At 35.1% G+C, this 24,877-nt stretch overlaps 1 protein-coding gene across 2 annotated transcripts in view; it reads right to left on the reverse strand.

The window, feature by feature from the left end:
* Positions 1 to 5,890: 5,890 nt before the first annotated feature.
* Positions 5,891 to 24,877, reverse strand: part of TDRD3 (tudor domain containing 3) — a 109,758-nt gene continuing 90,771 nt past the window's right edge. For both annotated transcript variants that reach the window (XM_075046099.1, XM_075046100.1), the window contains exons 13-14: positions 11,926 to 12,062; positions 5,891 to 6,132 (exon numbers count right to left, since the gene is read on the reverse strand). In XM_075046099.1, coding sequence (XP_074902200.1) covers positions 11,943 to 12,062 — 120 coding nt within the window. In that variant the 3' untranslated portion in view covers positions 5,891 to 6,132; positions 11,926 to 11,942. The remainder of the gene's footprint in view (positions 6,133 to 11,925; positions 12,063 to 24,877) is intronic.

The raw sequence follows: 24,877 nt of genomic DNA on the forward strand, positions 1-24,877 counted from the left end.
CAGATTCCACAGCCACAGAGCACAAAGGTTCTTTGCTGATGTGCATGGCACGTTTTCACATTTCAGAACTCTTGCAACTTTTTGTTTCTTTCTAAAGACGCAGTAGGCATCAGCTTCTTTTAAATTCAGTCACATTTTCAGTGTTTTACATACAGCTGTAAGAATTTATTATTTTTCCTTTGAAAAGGAGAGTTCAAAGTTTAAGCAACTAAGTAAAAAGGAGCAGCTCATGCTGAATTCTGTTGTCATTCCTGCAGCTGTAGTACACTGAAACTTTGCTATAGCTCCTACTCCTGATTAATGTCAGCATGACAACTTTGCCATGTACAATGCTAACTCAAGTTTTGATAAATATTTTAATCCAACCAATTGGAGTAAAAGACAAATTTAGTACCTGGCCATCAAGAATATCTGTTATTGGGATCATTTGATCATAATATACCCAAAGAGACTGACACGGCAAGGGCAGTGAAATGCCAGAGTGATCATCTGTCTTATCCCATCAATTAAACTGGCATGAAATCTTCTTTAATTAGTGGGGTGGGGGTAAGGTGTGTGTGCGTGTGTCAAATTCTTACATTAAAAAACAGTTCAATTTTGAAGAAAGCTATTTTAGTCATTCAAATAGCACATGGAACACTGACTTTGCATATGTTGTTCTAGTTCTCCAGTACAAAAAAAGTTTCATTTGCAAGATGTCAACATGATAGAGCATCCCTTATTTACTCTGCTTTTTACTTTTATTATTATTGTAAATAAACCAAGTTCCTTTGCTAAATAGCTACAGAATAATCAGAACAAAATAGATGGTTAATTGAGACTTAAATCTTTGCACAGTCATGTAAGATTACAGCTGTTTTAGCAGAGGCATAGCCATTTATCTAATGACTAACAAAATATACTTGGGTTAAAAATATTTTGACTGTAAAACAAATATAAAATATTATTTACATGCTTTAACCTCTGCAGTTTAGAAATATATGGTACAAAATCAAAGCAAAGCATGCAAGATCCCATGGCACACTAAACTGCCTGAAAATGACATTAGTATCTTCTGCACAATACTTACCTGTGCATCCATTTTAACACAGAAATAGGTTACTCAAGTTGCATGAAATATTACAAGGCACTGTGTTGTGGTTTAACCCCAGCCAGCAACTAAGCACCATTCAGCTGTTCACTCACTCCCCACCCACCCAGTGGGATGGGGGAAAGAATTGGAAGGAAAAAGGTAAAACTTGTAGGTTGAGATAAGAACAGTTTAATAGAACAGAAAGGAAGAAACTAATAATGATAATAATAACAATAATAAAATTACAATAATAATAATAAAAGGATTGGAAGATACAAAACAAGTGATGCACAATGCAATTGCTCACCACTTGCTTGACCGATGCCCAGCTAGTTCCTGAGCCCCACCCCCACAGGCCAACTCCCCCCGGTTTATATACTGGGCATGACCTCACATGGTATGGAATACCCCATTGGCCAGTTTGGGTCAGCTGCCCTGGCTGTGTCCCCTCCCAACTTCTTGTGCCCCTCCAGTGTTCTTGCTGGCTGGGCATCAGAAGCTGAAAAATCCTGGACTTTAGACTAAACACTACTGAGCAACAACTGCAAACATCAGTGTGTTATCAACATTCTTCTCATACTGAACCCAAAACATAGCACTGTACCAGCTACTAGGAAGAAAATTGACTCTATCCCAGCCAAAATCAGGATATAGTATAGTATGACTGCAAACATTTTCCTTAGAAGCAGCTGCAGAATTTTTATTAGACCATCTATAATGCTCTGTTGCTGCTACACACCTAATCATTTGCCTTCCCACAGTTCCTATTTATTTGAACATATGTATATATTAAAAATACATTTTACTAGATTCTGGTTTCATTCATACCACCATAATTTCCAGAATATAATTATGTCCATCAAAAGGTCATGTGTTTGTATGGAAACTGACTTTTAATGGTCTCTCAGTCTTGGGGGAAAATGAAGTGTTGATGTATTTCTATCTTTACTTTTTAAATTATTTGGAATCATTCTCAAAACCACAAAACAAAATTGTAATTTAAAGCCAGAACAGGGCAACATAAGCAATTGATATGAAATTAATATCAGAGGGAAAAAAAAGTAATTCTGAGTCTTACGCTTGAAGGATACCACTAATAACCAAAGCTTTTCATATGCATATCATGCTATGAGAAGCTCAGTGCCTACATGTTTGGAGTACCTTCCATAGTTTAGCTGCTCTCCTGCAATAGGTTGCTCTAAAACATTTCAGAAAGAAAAAAACCACAAGAGAACACGTCAATAGTTGTGTAGCAAGTAGAAAGCTAAACTGAGCTAGCTAAATTGTGCAATTAGCCATTCTTGAGGCTTATATAGTTTTCAAGAAAGTTACAAGATTTTACTGGAGTTGGATCAAGTCATCTGATGAAAGGACAGTTGAACTAGGATTCTTCTTCAAGAAAGCATCTATGGACAGTCATTCAGAATGATACATTCCTGTGTATGCACAAAAGCACTGGAGGTTTTTCTGTATGAAGTCCCCTCTGACCATAATGCTAGAAAGGGACTGTTTACCCTACACTGGCAGATTCTTTCAGCTACCTGGCTAACATTAGACCAACCTTCATTAGCTAGTTTGGCTGTTTGAGAGTTCTCTTGCAAATGTCTCTTCAGGTTTACCTCAAGCTAAATATTTATCTTCCATTAAGCTTTTACTCATTCTGTATCTAATGCCAAGTCCATCTCATGGATAAGATTTGTCCTTCCTGTGATATCTATCGACTTTTCACCACCCAATGGAAATATATGTTGTTAATACTGCCTTGGAAAGCCATATTCTCAACAAGTTTCATCTGCATAAGACTCAAGTCACTACAGAGAGATTCTGCGGAGAAAATTCCAGCAGTGTTTCTGGGAAGAGTGACCTTGACAAGTGATCCTGTACATTTTTTGCCAAAGACTTAATAAGAAAGTACCTGTTAGTGACAAAAGGAAAAGCTGTATTAACATATATATATATATATATAAAAATATATATAGGAATATCTACCAGAAGATGCTAGTCCAAGGAAGAATTTTAAATGAAAACATGACAACTTCAATCAGATTTTGTTACAAAACTCTGAAAACATGTACAAGAAAACCAGAACATTTCCACTCTTTGTTTTAAAATGATTTTATATCTCAACAATATAAAGGGGAAAAAACAAATTAAAATTTTATTCAATGTCAGTATTACCAACTTGGCACATAACTTTTAAGAATAATTTAAATCAGAAATTCTAGCTTTTAATTTCCTTTAGGTAAAAATGTTATATACAAGTCCATGGCAAGGAAAATATCTCATTAGAATTGCATTCCTAAATTCAAGACAGAAATTCTCATAAATTCTATCTATAACCCTAGTAAAGGAAGGCCACAGACCAGGGACCTATTGGTTCACAGGTCAAGAGGCACAGATTGGCTCATGTCCAGCTTGCAAAGGGCAAAGTTTCTTTGTAACAGGTTTGTCTTAGAAATAGCTAGTCAAGAACACTCCAAAATAGAGTCAGAAATCAAGCTAGTAAATAAATAGTGTGGATGATCAGGATCCAGTGCTCCTTATCAGCCTTTTTTGTTTAACTACAAGTATGTTGCCCCACAAAGTTCCGGAGCTTGCTTTTGCTGTTGCTTTTAACAAACCAGAAGTTAACTTTTGTGTCAGTTTTGAAGACCTGCCTAGTCATGACAACTTTTTCTGAACATAAAAGCTACATAAATTAACATTGGTCTTGTGTATGTAAACCTTACTACATTATGACTGGCAAATTATTGTATTTGTGGTTTCAATGGATTATGCAAATCAAGAAAATAATTTACATACATACCTAGTTTATCATCATGTTGTTTCCAGATACAGGAATCGATGAGCATGAATATATGAATTCTTGCTTTTCACAATAGGTTGATGCAAATAGTTTTTATCTATTCATCTTCAGATCCTAACAGGCAGAGCTTTCAAAAGAAGTTATTTCAGTTGAAACCAAAACAGAAAAGAATCATAAAACACACAAAGACAACATGTCTTTTCAAGGAGACTCTCCAGCTGTTTGCTTACTCTGGCTTTCCAGTTCCTCAGCACCAGTGAAAAGACCAGGACATAGTCTTTACTGTCTTATAAACAAAACCAACACCCTCAAATGTATTTCATTTGCCTACAAACAGCTGCACATACATGTGGTAATTTCAGAATGCCACAACCACTACAGAAGAATGCTGCATCATATTTCTACAGACTTCAAATTTTCCTCAGTAGGCTTTATTTTTTTTTACAGTTCACTAAATCAGACTGCAGTTTCCTGAATTTTATGATTTAGTTCACAGCAAAAATGAAAGCTCAAAAGAACATAAAAGTTACTTTAATTTCAGAAATTGCTTTGGTACACTGATTGTAGGGCTCATTTAATGCACAGTCTGTTTGTAAAGAAAAAAATGCTTTTTAAAACGATGCAGTGGCTGCATCACTTTCTGAAGCTGAATAGCTGCTATCAGTGGTCTTAGCGATAATTCTGGAAGTAAAGCATCCAACATCCAATGTATGAGATCTACAATTTATTTATTTGCTGGTACAATTTAGCAGAACTGACCAGGATGATTCATAGTATTTGGAAAGTGGTTTCTAACTTAAATCTAACAAACTTCATAAAATTTGGTGTGTGTCAGCTGATAGTGAAGAACTTCAACATTATACAGGTCATGTTTTAAGCTTCCAAATTTCTTTAGAATTATTAGTGAGTTGCATTATAGCTCTCCAGAAGCTGCTTAGGATCCATTAAGGCAGCTAACCATTTGGTTCCTTACTATTCTGCAAATATTTATGTGATTGGTAAGATTTCCCTTCATTTGGACAGTAATCCACATTACGTACTGCAAATACATTCAATTACATCATCAATATAAAACTTCTTTTCATCCAAATAAACCAGGTTCTATCCAAACAGAGTTTTGTATGAGCACTCAGAGAGAAAGTCAGTAGAATTTCTTATACCATCAATACATATCTCAGGTAAAATTCTGTCTTTACAAACCTACCTCAAAACATATGTGCTATTTCAATCTTAATTAAATGATCAGAATAAAGCTTAGAAGGGATTTGCATGGTACATAGATCTTGAGTGCTTCTCAGCTAAAGAAATAGTGAAATTTTAACTGTTTGTCATAATCACATAAGATTCAAAGATACAGCTTAGAATGAAAAGTAGTCTGACATAAGATTCTTTAAAGCATCAATGATTGAAAAAATTCTAATATGAAGCAATAAAAGCAGAGTTTAAAGCTACAAGAAAGTTAGAACACACTATTCAACAGGTTGCACCTGTGTGCATGTATACACATAATTACATTTAAAATACTCATATGCATCTTCCAGTACTTTTTGATTAAACTACTTTCCTGTACCTTCTAGAAATGTTTCTATTTCTGTAATATAAATATTCCTAAAGAGAAAATATTTACATAAAATTATTTAGAAAATGACTCTTGAAACTGATGACTTTTTTTTTTTTTCCTCCCCTTCGACCTTTTAGTCACAGATCATGAAAAACATATTAGGCAAATCTGTAATTTGGCCTTCAGCCACTTTGGAAAATAAACACAGAAAACACAGTCAAAACCTATTCAGAATTTCACTGTACAATAATTAGCTGAAAATTTTGAACGTTTCACTAATGCTAGCCTAAAAACTAAATTAAAGGCCCAATCCTGTGTGCTTTTGAGAAAATATGTTTTACTAGAAACAATATTAGAACCAAAATCAACGCAAAATTAATAAAAATCATGATACATTAGTATTATGTTAACTAACAATGAAGGCTCAGTAAAAAGAATACAAGGCAAAGAATAGAATAGTGCACTGTGGTTTTATTGATGGCAGCAATGACAATTTGCCTCTTTCATATGTAAAAATTATTCAGCTTCATATAACTAAGAACTTTAAAAAAGTCCTGTGGTTTCAGGTCCAAATTCCTTCTGCTCACACGAGCTTTCTTTGTTCCATCCTGTTGCTTGGAAAAAGCCAGAATTTCTTCTAGAAGTCTTCAGCAAGTTGGAGCTGCCAGTGAATTTCCCCCCACCCCGAGGTTTCTAAATGAAAAAAAATAAAATACAATAGATAAGCACAAAAACTCTTTGCTCTTTGTGCAACATACTCTTTACTGTTATTTTATTTTCTTCCTCCAAAAAAAGTGGATATCTGCTTTTCAGTACTTACAGATGTAAGCCTTTAAAAGAATAAATCAGAAGCTTGCACTTCAATGCAATAAATATGACTGGTATAATACAAGGAAAGAACGCTTTCTGGCAATAACTTCTCACAAAAATGCAGTTTCTCCATTGGTAAGGACTTCAATACAGATTTTATAGCAAGTGTGACAAAGTGTAGATTAATTCTGTCATGGAATAAAGGAAGATCAAAGAAACAGATAATGACACAGCACTCATAGGTTCACACTCTTAGGTTCTTTCAAGCTCCTCCAAAAGCTATGATCCTTCAAAACACTCATTTCTGATTACCTGTTCCCCTTCTTCTTCATACTATCATGACATTCTATACAGGCAGTGTAATCTCAGGATGTATTTTTATTATTGTTAAATTCTAATTCTTACATCTTGATTGTCTAGGAGGAATATCTTATTTTACAGACCTATCTTATTTTACAGACCTGTTAAAGCCAGTATTTGACTCATACCCTAAACAACCTAGAGTGGGTTCAAGGGCTCTCAGTGCAGTGCTCTGATAAAATTCTGAGTTAGTGTTCTCTACCTCACGCTGCTGGATATTAATAGCCAATCATTTCCAGGTCACCTCTAACCACAGCAAGGTACCGACTACCCCATACTTCTGTTGCTTCACTTCAACATGACTACTTTATTGCTCTGTCTTCATAATAAACACCAAGTTAAAACTTTCTGCAAGTCTGCAGCAATTGTTCTTAATACCCAAAGCTCAGAACAGTGTGGCAAGAAGCTCTTCAGAAGGATAGAATCATAGAACGGTTTGGGTTGGAAGAGACCTTTAAAGGTCATCTGATCCCATTCTGCAATAAGCAGGGACATCTTCAACTTGATCAGGTTGCTCAGAGCCCCGTCCAACCTGACCTTGAATGTTTCCAGGGATGGGACATCCACCATGTCTTTGGGCAACCTGTGCCAGTGTTTCACCACCCTCATCATAAAAAATTTCTTCTTTATACCACATCTGAATCTACCCTCTTTTAGTTTAAAACCACTACCCCTTGTCCTGTCGCTACAGGCCCTGCTAAAAAGTCTGTCCCCACCTTTCCTATAAGGCCCCTTTAAGTACTGAAAGGCCACAATAAGGTCCCTCCAGAGCCTTCTCTTCTGCATGCTAAACAACCTCATGGATCCAAATTCCACTTTTAAAAAACAACTCAGGATTTTAAAAACTTAAGCCTCCTCACACTGAAAACCACATTACACTGTAGACATAGATTATGAGCTGATAATTTTAAATACTAATTCCACATTCACAAGGGCAACTTCAACACCTAAATGAGTATACTGAAAACTAATCTCGAAAGCAGTATAGCTTAATTTCTGCATTGTCGTACCAGTGCTAATAAGTCATTCCTGTCAAGTGATGTAACCTTATACCAGTACATCTAAGAGCTTTTGGGTCTGAGGTAATATGTCTACTGTATGGACCTATTGTTTCACCTTTGATACATCACTATCATACTGAATACAAATACGGCCAGCAAGCTTTACTTTTAGAATTGTCTAAGTTGCCTTTGAAAACAAGGCACCTTGGCATTTTAAATATTAAATACTACAATATTAAAATTCTACCAAAATTACCAATTTATAATATAAAATCATCATCAAGGGCTCTCCATCTCTTTTCAGAAAAAAAAAAAAAGTTACTTTACATAATACACAGGTACTCCCTCTCAGGGAGTAAAGGTGTCATTAATCAATGATCTTGTGAAAAAGTAAAGCATCTTTCAGTGGAAAGTTGTGGTAAAATTATGTCTCACTGGATCCCTTGAAACTTTCCCTAATAAATCACGTCTTTATCTAACAGGTTATCAAAAACTTGACATAAGAACAATATTCCATACTCTCAGAAGCTCTAAAGAATAAAAATGAGGAAAAAAGGTATAGAAATCCACTTCTAGGAACTGATATTCAATATTCCTGAACTTTTACATATCAAGGCATTAAAGCTCTACACTGTTGTACAAGTCTGGCTAAGCTGGAAGCAATTTAGAAAAGGACTACCTTTGATTTTCTGCCTACATTTAAAATCAGAGAAGAACTGATTACATCTACCACTTATTTTTAGAAAAGCTTAATAGATTTTCATTACTGTTTTCTCTCCAATTCCACTGTCTTCAATCAGTACCTCATTAGGTCAAGTGCAATGCATTTCGAAATGCAACCTAAGTATAAGATATATGGTAGCATGAGTTGTACTATGGTGAGCTATAAGCCATACCTGATAAATATGTCCACCACAGCATCACAGTGAACACCTCCTCATGTGACTTTACCTATCAAACAAGGCAAATGAGGGAAGCTACACTGGACTCTACACAAGCTTCAGAAAGCAAATCTACCAGGCAAAAGCTTGACTGTACCACACAGAAAAAGCTTCTTGATACAGCACTACAATATTTTTATCCTCAAAAAGATCAGCAATAGAGTGTTCTTAAAACGATGAAGAATTTCCACTTTTTGACATTATTCAGAGATGACTGAAAACGTCACACTCTTGAAGAGAAAGGAACAAGAAGTTCAGTATTCCAAATATCCACTAGAACACAGTGGCAGATGAAAAAAATACATATTAGGAATTCTAGATAAAATAAAGGATTGTTTTGACTGGAAATAACACAGGAGCTAACTATGCTTAAGTAGCACCACCCAACCTCTATATAGAAGGCATCTCTTGCCTCTCTATTTTCTTTTTCTACCTGAGCAATCCTAATGTTTCAAGAATTTAAGACCAATTTCATATCTTGACAACTTCTTTTTGGTGTTAACATCGAATAGCTCTTACATTATTTTATGTTGAAACGTAATTGAGCTTAATACTGGAAATTTTCCAAATACAAACCTAAATCTGATAAAGCAGCCAATTAAAATAGCTAGATTTAGCAAATCATTTTAATATAAAATACACAAATATTCTAATTGACTATGTTTTAGCCATTTAGAGAATTTCCACTTAATTAAAGTTCAAGACAATTAAGTTATGGCAGCCAAAGATCATGGCATTGAATGTTTTGATCTAGAGGGAATGAATCTTCCTGCCAAGCAGTAAGTTGTAGTTTCTCATAATGAATTGTTGTTTACAGTGATGACTACTTAAGCTATGTGTAACTCCTACAATATTTGCTATTTGTATCGTAGAAGATTAAGTGTTAGACTTACAAAAGTAGCCAAAATTTACGAGGTTTAAGCTGCCACTGATTGAATACTGCACAGGGTTAATAAGTTCAGTTTTGGATGACAAATTGGCACTAACTTGAGCAGATGTTGAAGTGAACAGTCCTGGGTCAAAAGAGGACACAAGAAATACCTCATTTCATCAAGGAACAGAGCTTTACATTGTGATGAAGAAAAAGAAGGATATATCTGGAAGTATTGCCAATAAAAGATGTACTTTTTAAAGCAAAGTAGTTGCTGAAAAATTATATTCAGCTTCATAACTTATTTTCCAAAATCTATCTTGATTTTTTTTTCCTGGATGAGAGGAGTCCATTGCTACTTCTTGACAAAAGGTTTAAGGTTTATTTAACTGATGCTATTTACCACCTGAATCTAGCCCCTTTATTTAGGGATGTCTGACAGAAAACAATAGTATTTGAACTGGGGCAGGGGAAGGGCTGTAACTATTTATTTTTTATGGTATGTAGGTTTTGATACTGAGTCTGCTGTCCATTTAAATCAGGATCCTATTAGGATCTTCAAAGCAAGGTATAAGAAAATATGCAAGGAACAACCACTTGTAGCTTAGAAAGGTTGTTCCTCACTTGCCAACAACTATTCGCTCTTCTTGAGATACAGGAGTCACTATCACTCTCTCTGGATGTCTGTTTTCTACCTGCTCCCAGCTGACCAAAGCCAAATACGGTCTTCCAGATTTATATACTGTAAAATTAGAGAAATACCAAAAATATTACCCAAAGACACAAAAAAACTTCCCTGGTTTTGACTGCTGTCTACACAGAGCACACCTCATTCAGCTGATCACACTGACACTCTTCTGAGCCAAGTGAGCTGTTTTAGAACTCAGCTCAGTGCACATCTCAGAATTATTTCTGCATAAATTACCTCACGACATGTTTATTGATAGTGATTGATACACTTACTTAAAATAGAAAATTGAATTATATGGGCAAAAATAGAATAATTATCACCTTGGCAAGAGTCAGGAATAAATTTCGCTCTTACATTGCCAGCAGTCCCCCAAATGAAAAAGGTATTTTAGCATATGATCAAAAAAGTAAAATCATATGTTATTGCATGTCAGAAACATCAAAAGCTGCAGAGGTCGACAGCACCTACTAAGCCAAATGAACGTGGAGGTCTAGAGCAAGGAAAGGAACTAAAAAAGTGTGGTAAAAATAAACTGGCTAGTAGGAGAAAAAAAATCAGATTCAAGACAAAGACACATTGTAGATGTACACCAAACAGCATGCAACTTTACAAAGCTTTTATTCAGGATAGGCTTTTAATCAGTTTTGAAAATCAAGGATTTAGAAGGTCCACAACTAAAATGTAAGCAGTACAGCATACTGGATTTGTTTAGTGAAAGAATTCTAACTGTTTTATCTGGTTGGCCTTTTTAGATTTCTGAACGTACATATCAGATGTATTTTCTGAGGATGATATATAATCGCTTAATTTCTGCTAATTAATGAAGTATAGGTGCAAGTATACCCTCAAGATTCACAGCATGGTAAATATTCTTAGGCCTTGTACCTCCCCATTCAATGGCGAGCTCACAGATTTTAGATTTTAGTGGTGCAAATTCTCCTTTCCAAGGTGAGCAAAATGATAGAAAGAATATTTATTCATATAAATGGCTCATAAAAAGTAGAATATGGGAAGTAGAATATGGGACCTTGGACAGAGACAGACAGTACTGAGTTCAGCAGGGACTACAGCCACTTGTTTCAGAGAAGCAGCTGGTCTGAATGAGAGAAACTTGCTGCTACTGTCAGTGAAAAAGTATCAAGTAAAAGCTTGCACAGATGACGTGAGTCCTTACATAAAGCAAAGTTAAAAAGCTATTTGCCAAAGTGTTTTTATTGTCTCCCCTCTTCCCACAGGTATATTAAGTCTCTTCATACAGCCACAAAGGCCAGGGAAGAGAGATTCCATTTCTCTCATAAATATACAAACATCCCCCCTCAAAATTTAGAAGCAATATGCCAAACATCTCTTCCATGTAGGTGATTGCAACAAGTGGTTTCTAAAGTAAAAAGACACAACCATAAAACTTTCACTTAAATAAGACAATGATTTAGTATCAATAGTTCTTTGTAGGTGTAGCAATCACTGCTCTGTGCTTGCTCTTTATAAACAGGTTACCACTATTAAACAAAGTAGGTCATACATGTGCTGGTGCTTAATACTTTTTTTTTTTTACATGAGAAACAAGGTTTTTCTAGGAATTAAGTTGTCTATTTGCTTGTAAAATGGTGACTACAATAATTTATTTGTTCAAAATATTCATCATCTGCAACCCAATGCTGAGGGTTCTTGTACAACCAACTACTGGCAAAGTTGTAGAAAGTTGTCTCATGAACTTCACAAAGACTGAAGAATGCTGAAGTACACAACGCTCCAGATCTACTTTTCTTGAAATCTAAGCCCATAAACAAAATGTCAGTATCATATATTTACCTTTTATTTCTTATTAATCAGTTTCTAGCTCTTGGGGGTTGATAAAATTGTTGAGTAGGTCGTGTGGACCGTCTTGGCTGACCATCACCTCCTCTGCGGAATTCTAGAGTTTGCTCATATGTTTCTTCCTCCTCCTCCTGCAGGTAAATAGCATTGTTTTAAATGGAAGAGTAGGGAAATGCATTATACATTGAGTAGGTATAGGCGTACATACACACACACAATGCATACACACACAGAGACACGTATGAATGAATTCATGCACACATAGCAACTGCTGCTTCTGTGCTGATGACCACTTAATAAAGTAAGTGAGATAATGAGAGTGGGTTTTTCAAAACTAGGAAAGCTAACAGAAACAAGATGGAGAATCTCCAATCTCAATCCCCAGGGCAGCAGAAGTTATTACATATTTGCAGAAAAAAAAGCGCATATATATATATATATATATATATGTATATATGAAAGCAAAATTATTTTCCAAGAGTCAAACAGGCAACAACTCAAGAAGCAAGATAACCTTGATAACCTGCCAGAGCAAAAGTAATATCAGCTTTTGGGAGTTTAGAAATGTGTGTGGAATGAAATAAAAGAATTGGGAAATGGAAATACAAGGAACAGCATCTGGCAATATGCATGCTAGAAACACATCTGAAACAGCAGATACAAATCTGTGATCCAGTAATACTGGAAAAAGCGTACAAGTATAGTGGACAGCAATTTAGATATGAATTGGCTATGTGCAGCAATAATAAATATAACCTCTGAATAATGAGAGGAGAGGTAATTACATATTTGCAATATTCCATTCACCCCTAGGCATCTCAATATCAGAAAGATATTGATACATTACATAGAATTCAGAGAAAAAAAACCAACAAAAATAATCAGGACACTGGAGAATGATTTACAAAGGAAGAATAAAATAGCTACATAACTACTTTGGTCAAGAAATACTGAAAGGAAAAACATTCATCTGATGGAATATTTGAAGGTGATACACACTAAAGATAGAGAAGGATTTTAAGAGCATTAGAATTGGTAACAAAGAGAAACAGAATAAAAAATTATAGGCTGAAAAAAAAAGTTCCTGAACATGACTATGATTGTCAAATGGTATCTCAGGGAAACAGTAACAATTTCATTTCTTTAATATCTTAACACTACACTGTAGCAGACACCAGGTCTAGAGGGAACATGGTGTAAGAAATCCACTTTTGGGAAAAAGTACTGAGTATGTAACTCTAAATTCCCTTTCATTCACAACACAGGAACATACAGGAACACAAACCAAGAACACTGAATGATTCATTAAAGGTTCATCAACAATTCTAACACCCAGGAATTGTCTTAGAGTGCAGCATGCATACAACAGAGTAAGCAAGTCACAGCAGTAAAATATTTCACTGTAAGAGACAGAAAGGAAAATCTACAGCCTAAGTTTCTGTTGTGAAAAGTCAGATCTCACTCAAGAAATTCTTTCTGAATCAGCTTGAATATCAATAAACATGCATTTTTAAAATGGCAGTTAGAGACAACCACATTCCTCATGGTAAGGTCTCCTATTTACAGGGCAGGTCTGTGGTCATAGCTGTATTTCCAGAACAACAGATTAAGACCTACTACAGAGAATCTGCAATAACTGTAGAAGAAAGCAGATTTTCAACACAACTGAATACAGCATAATTGATTTACATCTTTTAGTTTCACTGTAGCCAAAGGCTGAGAACCATGGAATTCAGCCATAAAACTTATTTTCTCAGTGTATCTCTTTTACTGCTTGCAGCACTATTGATTCCCTCATATAAAGAGGTTCAGAGACACCAATTATCTGGAAAAAAAAAAAAAAAAAAAAAGCAGATGTCTAACCAAAAAATCCACACAGTCTGCAATACTGTGAGCCCTAGTACAAACCCTCAACTTCATATATGAAGTAATCTCCCATTACTGACAACGTAAGCTCTACTAGCATCAAAATGTTAAAAGTTAAGCTAGATGCCTGAAGTGGTCTAAATACCTTTAGCTCTTTCAGTATACTCCAAGAAACCTGAATAGCTGAAAATAGTTCCATATTATTTGCCAAAAGAGTAAAGAAAGATGCAACTGCAAGTTTTCTTAAAATTCTTTGCCAAAGCTTCAGTCTAACAGAAGAGCTTACTCTTGAAGAATAAATTGGTGAACTTTCACATGCTCGATATTTGGATTTCTTCGAAACTGGAAAACTAAATGGCATATATGCATGACTGAAAATTTAGCAGTGCATATTGATGTTTTCAAGAGACTGTAGCGAATTAGACATGAATCTTTTCTTTGTAACCTTGGTAGTCTTTGCTCAAAAAGAACAGAAATTAAATAGTTCAGTGCATCATGTCTCACCTGCAATAGCCAACCTTTTTCTGAGGATAAGTATATCAGAGGGAATTTCTAGAGCAACAAATCTTCATCAAATCTCAAAGTTAATGTTGTTGATCCTTTGAATTCAGTAAAATCAAATTAAAACTAGAATTTGTCTTACACATTTCTGTTCTGGTGTAGTTGCCTTTACACACAGAATGAAAAGCTTCAGATGCATGCATTCCAATTCAAGTATTTTTAGTACAACAGGCAAGAGTGGAATCACATTCATTTTCTTGAAGCTCTGAATGATATGAAAGCACGCAATGCAGCAAATGATAAGAATGAATGAGCAGCAGAACACCTTTCAACTCTTCCCTCATTCTTCTCTATGCACAGTGGCTCCCCACAGTTACTGATTGTCTTGCTGAAGTCTACCATCTTCATGTCAGATGACACATTATCATTTGTTTCTTGGGTCTTACTTATTCACACATGATCTTAATTGGATCTAACATTCTCCAAAATCACAATTTGCCAAGCCGTATCTTTATTAAACATTGTTTCTTGTTTCGCAAGTAACTGCATTTCTTTTCTTCCACCATTTCTTGATCACTGACCCTCAATCCACCACTGCTGATCTTTCATCCTTTTTCTATTGCCATTTTATTTCCATCTTAAGGATTTTTTTCTGGGTTGATCTTTATGTCAATTTACTTTAGAATCTCTCCACCCCATGCTCAAAACTGCCATCCCTCTTCTAGAACAGCATCCACCCTTTATAGGCAAAACTTAGTATCTCCAATGTTTTTCATTGGAGTTTCATGACATTTCAATGTTTCTATTCTTCAGTCTAAAAACTTCAGCTGTCTACATTTCTTCCCTTATAACTCTGCAGTCAATTAGGTCATGCATCTTGCCACCAACTCTATTTTTCCAATCTTTCTTGCTGCTTGCTTTCAATTTGTCAGTTGCTTGTGACTCATTCTAAATTATTCCATTTCCTGCTTCCCTATCCATGTAAGATCTAGATTACATTCTATAAAGCAAAGGTGGCTACAAATCTCTTAGAGCATTTTCATTCTCCTTCTATTACCAACAGAGGATTCATATTAGTACACTACTCAAAAAACTTGTATGTTTTATTATCTCCATCCTTCAGCTTATTATTCGTTATTTATCTAATATTCCAGGATTCAGGACTGAGTTTTCTAGTACTTGCACAATGCCTACCTAGGGTTATTTACCCTGAGATTAAACGATACCACTAAGCACAACTGCAAAAGATAGCAAAACCTGACAGATCCATAGGAAAAACCAAGGAAAGGTTTACAATGCAAACAATGAACGGCACAAAGAAATTACTGCAGTAACAGGTTAGAATGACAGGAAAGAGATGTTGGAGAATGCCAGCATTCTTTTGGTATTTCAAAAAAGAATGGTAAACAGGGAAGCGTAAGTCATTGGGAATTTCAACTTTCAATTTTGCCATAAAAATCTGCTGTTACTTTTGATCTTTTTGTTCCATCTCCTAAGACAGACAAGAACTAAACAAGTGTGAAATGGGAATATATGCACACTCGGTGCTTTTATTTTGGACTCATATATTCTGAAGAGCTTGTACCACCACCATACTTTACCAGCTGAGCTTAGTGAATCAGCAAGTAACTTCAGTCCAGCCAAGTGACTACCAGCATGCTTTTACATAAAAAATTCAACGGATTTTGTAACTGCAGAATAAAGTTATAAATCCAGCATTTAAAACACTGTAACAACCAATTTACTCTTAAAATTAACAATATTAGAGCAGAGTAAATTTGTATTTAATTAAAAGCTTTCTTACTGAATTTTAATTGCAAGACTTCTTTCTGTGCATTCAAAAGAACTGCTTAGAAACTTTTTTTTTAAATACAGTCCTTGAAGTGAATACTTACTGTATAACTTCTAAGAACAACGAATAGGTGGATGACAGTAAAGAGCAGGACAGAATTTAGGCATTACACAAAAGCTTTGCTGAACGTTCTGCTCACACGTATTTAGGATGCAGTTGCAAGTCACAGCGGAGCAGCTCCAACAGTTTGCCACCTACAAACTCGTTACCAGTCTATTCCTGCTTATGAACAGAAAGTCTAGCTCTATTCACTGGGCCCTTCTGCTAAGGCTTTTCAGTTATAGCTGTCTGTGGGCTATTAAGGGATGAGCATGAGCGCCTCTGCAAGGAGGCATGAAGGAGCAGTGTGGGGCCAGGACGCATGGGACAAAAAAGAGACAGAAGGCAAAGCAAGCAGAAGACATTTTCCATTTCTGTAATGTCTAAACTGTTTCAGTTTAAGCTGTAGTTTTAACTTCGCCCACATACTCAATGCATGGAAAACTTGCTGGACTCGGTACAAAGAGTGTTGGGTTCCTTGCAAAATGAATTTTTCTTTCATGTGTATTTCAACTCTCATTTCCCAGTCCAGATTTAATGCCTCTTTGCATTGCCCACTATGCTGGCAACAACTGTCTCCTGCTGTTAACACACCAAGTGATCTCTTGTTTTGCTGGTTAAATTGCTTTCTTAAAACTTGCTTCTTTTGCTTAATCATCCAGTGTTGATCTCCCTGAGTACTTTAATCTTTGATTTTTGCATTTTCTACTTACCTGTGCTTGTATCAATTGAAAATAGCCTGTAAGATTTTCCAGATGTATCAAAAAAAGAAACCAAACAGAAAACCGAACACCACTTCAGCCATACTGAAAAACTCACAAGTTTCCTTAGGAAAAGCTAAACTTAATATTTAAGTTGCAATATATTACACACCCTGTGTTTGTAAGGGAAAAAGAATTGGCTAAAGTGTCTACAGTTTTCCCTTTAACTTTTACTTTATCTGAATACTTAAATGGATTCTTAGAACTCCATAACAACTACAAACGAAAACAGGATTTTGTGAAAAAAATAGTTCTTGTCATTTAATAAAAGCACAAGTTTTAAGTTATACGATCTTAGAGTGGCTTTAGGGCATAATTTCAAAAATTACTATCAAATGAGGTGTGAAAATTCCAAGTAAAAGAGAAACTACTGTTAATGTAGATTTTTCAAGGATCTTAACCAAGTACTGACTTTGTGAAAAGAGCATTTTTGAAGTGTCTATTACAGAATAATTCAACATATTTGCTCTTGATCAATTTTCTTTGCAAGTTATGCTTGTTACTTAAAATACCAGTTCCTTTCACAGAGTAATCTTCTCAGACTAATCTTTGTGAGCCCGCAGATGCTCACAATTTTTTTTCTTTTCACAGTATACAACACATCTATATTAGACTGGGCCTACAGCCATAGAAATTTCTGAGTTAAATTATGAGCGAGAAGGACAAGTGGGATCCAAAGTTATACTGCTAGACCTGCACAGAGCTGACCCCTCACTGCTGTCAGATAATTAATATAAACTCTTAGCCCTATTAATATGCCTTTAAAGGAGTCAGGGTAGCATTACATTTTTAGAAAAATAAACTGTAAATATGCTCACACATATCATGTAAGGCACTGCAGTAATGTATCACTGATGACTAAAAGTACACATTACTAATTGTGAAGATATCAATCAAAAATGTTACTTTTAAAAAAAAGTTATAATGTAATCATGATAAAGCTTTTTTTAAATTAACCTTTTAATATACCATTTAGAAACTTAACTATAAGATACACAATTATTATAGTTACTTAACTCTTGCCTGGATCTTTTGAAGTGTATCAGCACACTACAATTAAGTCTTTTGTAACTAAACAAAGGAATCAACTATGTGACAGTCTTAAATTTACAACTTAATTCTGACATGTAGGCTGTAGTGCCATAGACAGTTCCATCAACGTAATGTCTTGCTACTGCTGAAACTGTTTTCCTTTCTCTTCACCTGCACCTTTTTCATCACTCTTCTTTCCACTTTTCCTTTCCCTGTCTTGCTCAGATGTAGAGCTGCAGCCTTTAACTAATGCAGGTTCAAAAGGCAGGATGTTCAGGATTAGGGAGGAAGAACTGCTTCCTTCTCTCAGAGCTGACAGCTGGTCATCAGTTCAGTCCATGAAATCATACTCCTAAATCACTCAAATTCTTTTCCCATTAAAATAATCTTATGGAATGTGCAATTAGATTGCCCTCATTCAAATGTTACGGGTGTGTGAAACAGATTTTGACATTAGAAGCAATTAATTAAGAACAATTAAAAGTTATCTCTGAGGAGGATAATGACTCATGAGCTGAAGTGGAACTTACAGCTTCTTATCAGAGTGTGTGCATGTCTGTGTGCGTGCATGGCAGAGAGCAGTCCCCAAGTTACTATTTAAACACAGAGAGTTAAAACAAAACCTACTCAGGACTTTTTCATTTTTAAGTTAACCCCCACTATCATCCATATCCTTCTAATGCAGAAACATTTTTACAGTATAGAGTTCATTGGTTCTACGTTTTATGGTTTTACTTCTCTTAGTAAACATGACCTGCTCCGATTTTTTAAAACTTAAACAGCATGATAGTTTTTTAAATTTAAAATAATTGCATGGATTGTAAGCAAAATTAGAACTTAAAATATTGTCCAGATTTCTAATTAGCTTTAAACTATCCTAAAGACCAAACCCATTAACTTCTAATAGAACTGGTAACATTACATGGCACTTGTGAAAATAAAGTGAGAGGAAGCCAAAGACAATTCAAAAATAAAGAATCAGGTATTTCCTCATTCTTGAATAATGAATGAAAGGGAAAAAATTCATGCATTTTCTAACTCACAAAACCAGAACAATGACATTCAAGCTACATTCTTTCTTTCATCCTCTCCCATTGTCTCTATCTCTGTCTTTCTCCATATACGTATTTCTAGGTATCCAGATATATTTTACTGAGGTGACAAAGAAAGAGCTAAAATAAGCACTTCCAGTTTGGATGAGAAAATTCTTGATATTTAGACTATTCTTAGAAAAGCATATAGAAAACCTATAGAACACCAAGAATACATCTTTAAATTATTCAAATAAATGCAAAACAAAAATCCCCAAATAGAAAGAAAATGTTTACACATGCTTTTTCAAATTTTTCTCTCTCACATTGAGAAATACTGTTTCAGTGTTTGCTTCTGGATACAATGATCAAGTTAGTGAACTACAGGATATTTAATCAATAGACTAACCAGGATCTACTGTAATGTATGGAAACAGTTGCATTTTTCTAAACCAACAACAATAAACAACAAAACAGGAAGAAAATGAAAGGATCACATACATTGGAAATGTTTGGCCTTATTGTCTAAATGGATTTTTTTTTTAAAGCAATACTTTTATCTTGAATTGGTAAGCATCTATAAGGTCTGATCAAAAAGAAAAGATTTTCATTTTAAAGTAAATTTTATGAAGAACTTTGAATTAAATATAATTTTAAATTTTTTCTAATAGTACATGCCTGAGGAAATTTGACTTTGGCCACTTCCAATAAGGAAGCTCAAATCCATCGGCAGTAGGGACTATATAGGACTTCAAAGATATTTCTTACCGACTGCATTGATACATTGGCACTATTCTCTGCCTATAAAGGATAAACAGGATAAACAACTGTAAAGGATTTAGAGAGTATACATGTCCTTCTCCTACTTGAAAGTCACAATCCCATAAGCATCTAACTACATATGTAACATTACAAGCATTAGATAATTAGTGCAGATGACATACATGTATAGTTCTCCATATGTAACTCTGATTTGACTTTTACATCAAAGCCATCAATAGCTTTGTTGAAACTTTTAGCTTTAGCTTCACTACAGTAAAATATTATATTATACTGTCCAATATAAGACAGTGGTGACAGAAATAGCAATTGACTTGCTGTATGGTATTGTATGATTTACTAAAACTCCCGAGACTTTAAACTGTAACTATACAATTATTGTTTGTTGCCATTCTATATGCAGCCAGAATAATTCCTACCCATTTACATAACATTTTAACCTACTATACTAGTGCCATCCTTCTCTCTTCTAGTGTTTCTCAAATTGTATGAGATTTTGATGTATTATACAAATAAAACACTACATTCCACTTTAAAGCTCAGTACAAAGCCTTTTACGCAACAGAGAAACTCAGTTAATGGTTTCCCTAATGCAGGAGTAGTCAGATTCAAAAGTTACTGACAATTTAACTTGCTGTAATACCATTTAAAAAACCCAACAAAACCACCAAAACATATACAAACCATTTGTTTCCCTTATTTACACTTAGAAAAAGGAACTGATCCTCATAATGGTATGTCTTTGTCTCCACTGAACACACACCAGCCAGAAGTAAATGTGTTCCTAACTATGGTATGTAAAACTAGCTGATATGGAGCTACACCATAACATCTGTTGCTTTTTCATTTTCAAAATGAAAATTTCAAGATGATCCTTCCCCAACCAGTCTTTTCTTTAGCATCAGAAATAAATTAATAAGTCTTTTCTGTTGGCTTTCACTATCCAAACATCTGAAGTCAAATAATTTTACATTTTCTTGGCCAGTTTTTGTAAAATTCTACAAAGCATTCTTCAGGGCCAGCAATTTATCAACTAAAGCCTTATTAAAGATACTAAATTTATAATAAATGATTCAGTAACCCTGAAAAAAATGGATATACACTATTCACATTTTTAATTAGATTTATCTCATTTTTCCTCTGCTGAAAACTGGAAGCTGTGACAAAAACAACCAAGCTTCAAACACAGCTCATTTTTAAATGATTCCGTTAAAACAATAAACATCCTGCGTTTTGAGAGAAGCAATAAACATTAGATACCAAGTGACAGAAAATTTCTAGATTCTTCACAAAAACATCAAGAAATGGAAAACAGATGGATGGACAAGGAAAGAATTACAAACTTAAATCTGAGACCACTAAAAGCAACGTAACAGTTAACTTGGAATCAGACATTTCTTTGTACTTCATTGCTTTTCTTCAACTCTGAAAACAAAGCACTCATTTGTTTTCTAAACAACTACATTCCAATTACATTTCCATAAAACTAGGATAATGTAAGCCTGGGGCATGATTATCCCACAGACATTTTGCTAGCTTATCTGTTCCCCTTAAGGGTATTGCACAGGTTATTCATATTTGCAGTCGCTCCCTGTGGCACATATTAAAATAAACGTGCAACTCTTCTGTGAGGTTTGTGCTTCAAACAAACATACTCTCCTGCAAGTTGTTACTATGTTCTCAATACAGAAAAAAGTAATTAATTTCAGAAGTTCCTTAAAAATACATATTTAAGCCATTCACACCACATCCCTTCTATTAGTAAAAGCTTCTTCACATTGAGTAGTATCAGTATCAACCTATAAATATTTAAAGGTTTATTTTCAATAATTTCTAAAAGACAAGTAGATACAATGAAGTGAGATCTGCTATATAAATAACACTCAACCAGATGACAGATCGAGTTTTCTCAATTCAGCAAGAAGGCGGCCACAAACTGGAAGTAGCAGCATTTTCAACAAAACACATAAATTTAACAGCATGAAATCAGTAACAGTAACCACCATGAGGAGTTATGTGCCATAAGGAGTAATGTTACTCTAAGGAGTAATTGTGCCAGTTTTCGGAAAAGAGCAGCAAATTAAGGGTCCATCTCCATCCCTCCTCCCACATACAACTAACTGTCAGCCCTTTCCTCTCCCCAACATTTTGTTGTTTTTGAATAAATAAAAGTATTAATCCAGTTTTTCAGAACATCAAGTTGAATGAAGACCTTTGGAAATGTCTAGTTTACGCTGGTAATACAGACGCAGTCCTAAACACACAGCGAAACAGAATACTTGCATAGACTTGAAAAAAAAAATAAAAATCAGCATTCAGTTTCTTTGCACTAAGTACACTCGTAAGCAAAACCATACACTTCCATGCACGGGGAAAAAAAAAGTATTTGCTGTATTGCTGGACTTATTTTAGTATGTAATCAGAAAATTCTGCCAACAAAAATTTCAGAAAGGAAATGCTAAGTGATACTGTGATAAATTATCTAATGCTTTGCTGTTAGGTCACGAAACCATTATCAAAACCTAAACAGGAAAGCAGTGAGTTTTGGTGACATTTTAGGTGAAACAGAATGCTGTGTGCACACACCCACCCATGACAAAATTTGGCATACAAATCCTCAAAGTCAAACACACATTGTGTATATCCAGTAAATAAACATCTACGTTATTTCACCTGTGAATGACCAACTGCACAAAAATTTTTTGAGTGTAGTAAAAGGTATTTAAGGAAATATAAAGAAAAATTTTAAACAAAAAAATATATCCCAACTCCTAATTAAAATAAAACAAAACAAAACAAACTGCTTACAGGTGGTGCAGGCACACAGCAATTTAAGAAAGTCTTAAAAGTGAAACTGCCCACGAAGCACCTCAGAATAGCCCCATAAAAAAAAGAGTTTCTCTCCTTGATATGGAAGGAAGTCCTTTTCTAAGTGGAGAGATCAACCTTTGTTGAGTAGCTCCCTCCTTTAACTGGCCTGGAACTCATGGGAGACTCAACTCTCTCACTGGGGACTCAACTCCTCTCCTCTTCCTGGACAGCAATGATGGAATTCTATGACTTCTGATGCAATTTCCAATGGCTGGGCCTCACAATGCCCAGCAGTGAGGACTGTTGACGTAACCTAACGGGTGTCAGACATCAAAAGGAGGCTGATTATGTGCACAGGGAAAAGAAGCGAGACTGGCATGGGCGAAGAAGGAAAGCAAACAAGAAGAGAAGCCCCACCAAGTCTGCATCCAACATCTTGTAAAATTCTACTTTCAGCCTTAGCACTCAAGAAGGTTCATCATCACTGTCCTAGAGTGAAAAAGTACACTGAGGGAGCTCTGTCAGGAAAGGAACAAAGATTACTGCAACAGCTAAACACCACTGTTTTCATTTTCTCCTATATGCCATGTGACCCACGGTAGAAGTCCTATATGAGCAAATACAACATGGGGAAACAACAAAAATGCCCAGATCAGGAAACAGATCAACACAAGGAACAAATTAAGAAAGTAAACAGGATACTATGACATAACTACACAAACCTTTTCTGCAAAGTATTTCCTATCTACTGAAATGAATCTGCATAAAATAAGCTCTCAAGATTTCCAGTAAGAAGTCAGAAGTAACATTTCCAACTAGGTAGTAATGGAAATACTTAGCGAATATAGGGTAATGAAAGAACAAAAACAAAAAGAAAAGACCACCAATAAATGTGCTAGATAAGCATAGGAGAATCTGGAACAATCTTTCTGAGCAATGGAGATATTCCCTGATGTCCTCCTGCATGATAACATGTCCCAAGTTAGAAGATCCTATGATGTTTTGATGTTCGGTATGTTGGCCATACACAATAAATGCACAAAACATTGAAAAAAACCCCTCTACATAGCCATCACATATTTATAGCTTTCTTGTTAACTAACTCTTGCTCTCATTAGAGAAATAGGCATTCTGCTTTGGCAAAGAGCTCTTCAACATCACACTTAATTTTCAAAAGGATTATGGAATTAATGTCAAAATCTTTGACACTCTACCAACCCCCAGTAAATTAGAATAATTAGTCAAGTTTTACACTTATAAATAAATGCATCTTAACTAACATAGCAAATATATTAAATGCTTTGCATATGGTTGAAGCAAATACTACTCTAAAACTTTGAAAAATCTAGATATATCAACCAAGTTCTGAGAAGGCATGCAAATTTTGTAGGAAAGATGTCAAGACCAAAACATTTCCTCTTCTGTTTATGCTCTTTAAAGGTATTCTGAGAAAATCTGATTAATTGCTGCTATTCTTTGACAATGTGAACAATTATGTCTAGCTCAGACATCCACATGCGCTCATTTAATAGTAGTCTATAATTGTCTCTCTTGGGACATGAAAGAAACCTGCAAATGACATTATTAATATGAAGAAAATAAACCATGAGTAGAGTCCTTGTCATTGTTACAAACCTTACAAAATTTACTCTACAAAAATAAGCCAACAGAAGCAGAAAAACACGTCTCAAAAAAAACCCCAACCACCAAAACCAAACCAAAACCCACAACCCACCCCCCACCCCCCAAAAAAACCCAAACAAACAAAACCAAAAGGAGTAATTTCATGTGCTTTAACATTTAGGAAGAAAAAACAAATCACCTTTCTGCAAAAAATTGCCTTCACAGTCAACTTTTTTTTTTTTTTTAGCTCTTACATTCTAGAAGATTTCTTGTTTACAGATATTATTACTGATAACACTTGCAAGTCAAACAAGGAAAATAAACTCAAGAATTCCAGACGTTAACCATCCCTGTACAAAGAAACTTCAGTACATTAAACAACGTGTCTATTCAACAGGCGCTGTATATATAAGGAGGAGTAAGATCGGGAATCATAAACACATACCCCACTACAAATCAGGTTTGTCATAGCTTTTCTTCTTCAATACCAAGCCAACAGTATCATGTCTCTCTTCCCTAGAAAGCAACCAGTGAGGAATACTACACCTATTACTCCAGTTTCCTCTTTAATTAAAATCCTTTGAATTAATCTATTAAATATGGACAAACTCACAACACTGAAATGTGAAGGAGAGAGGGAAATCAGAAGA

The sequence above is a fragment of the Buteo buteo genome, chromosome 14, assembly GCF_964188355.1.
Source record: "Buteo buteo chromosome 14, bButBut1.hap1.1, whole genome shotgun sequence".
Classification (NCBI taxonomy): Eukaryota; Metazoa; Chordata; class Aves; order Accipitriformes; family Accipitridae; genus Buteo; species Buteo buteo.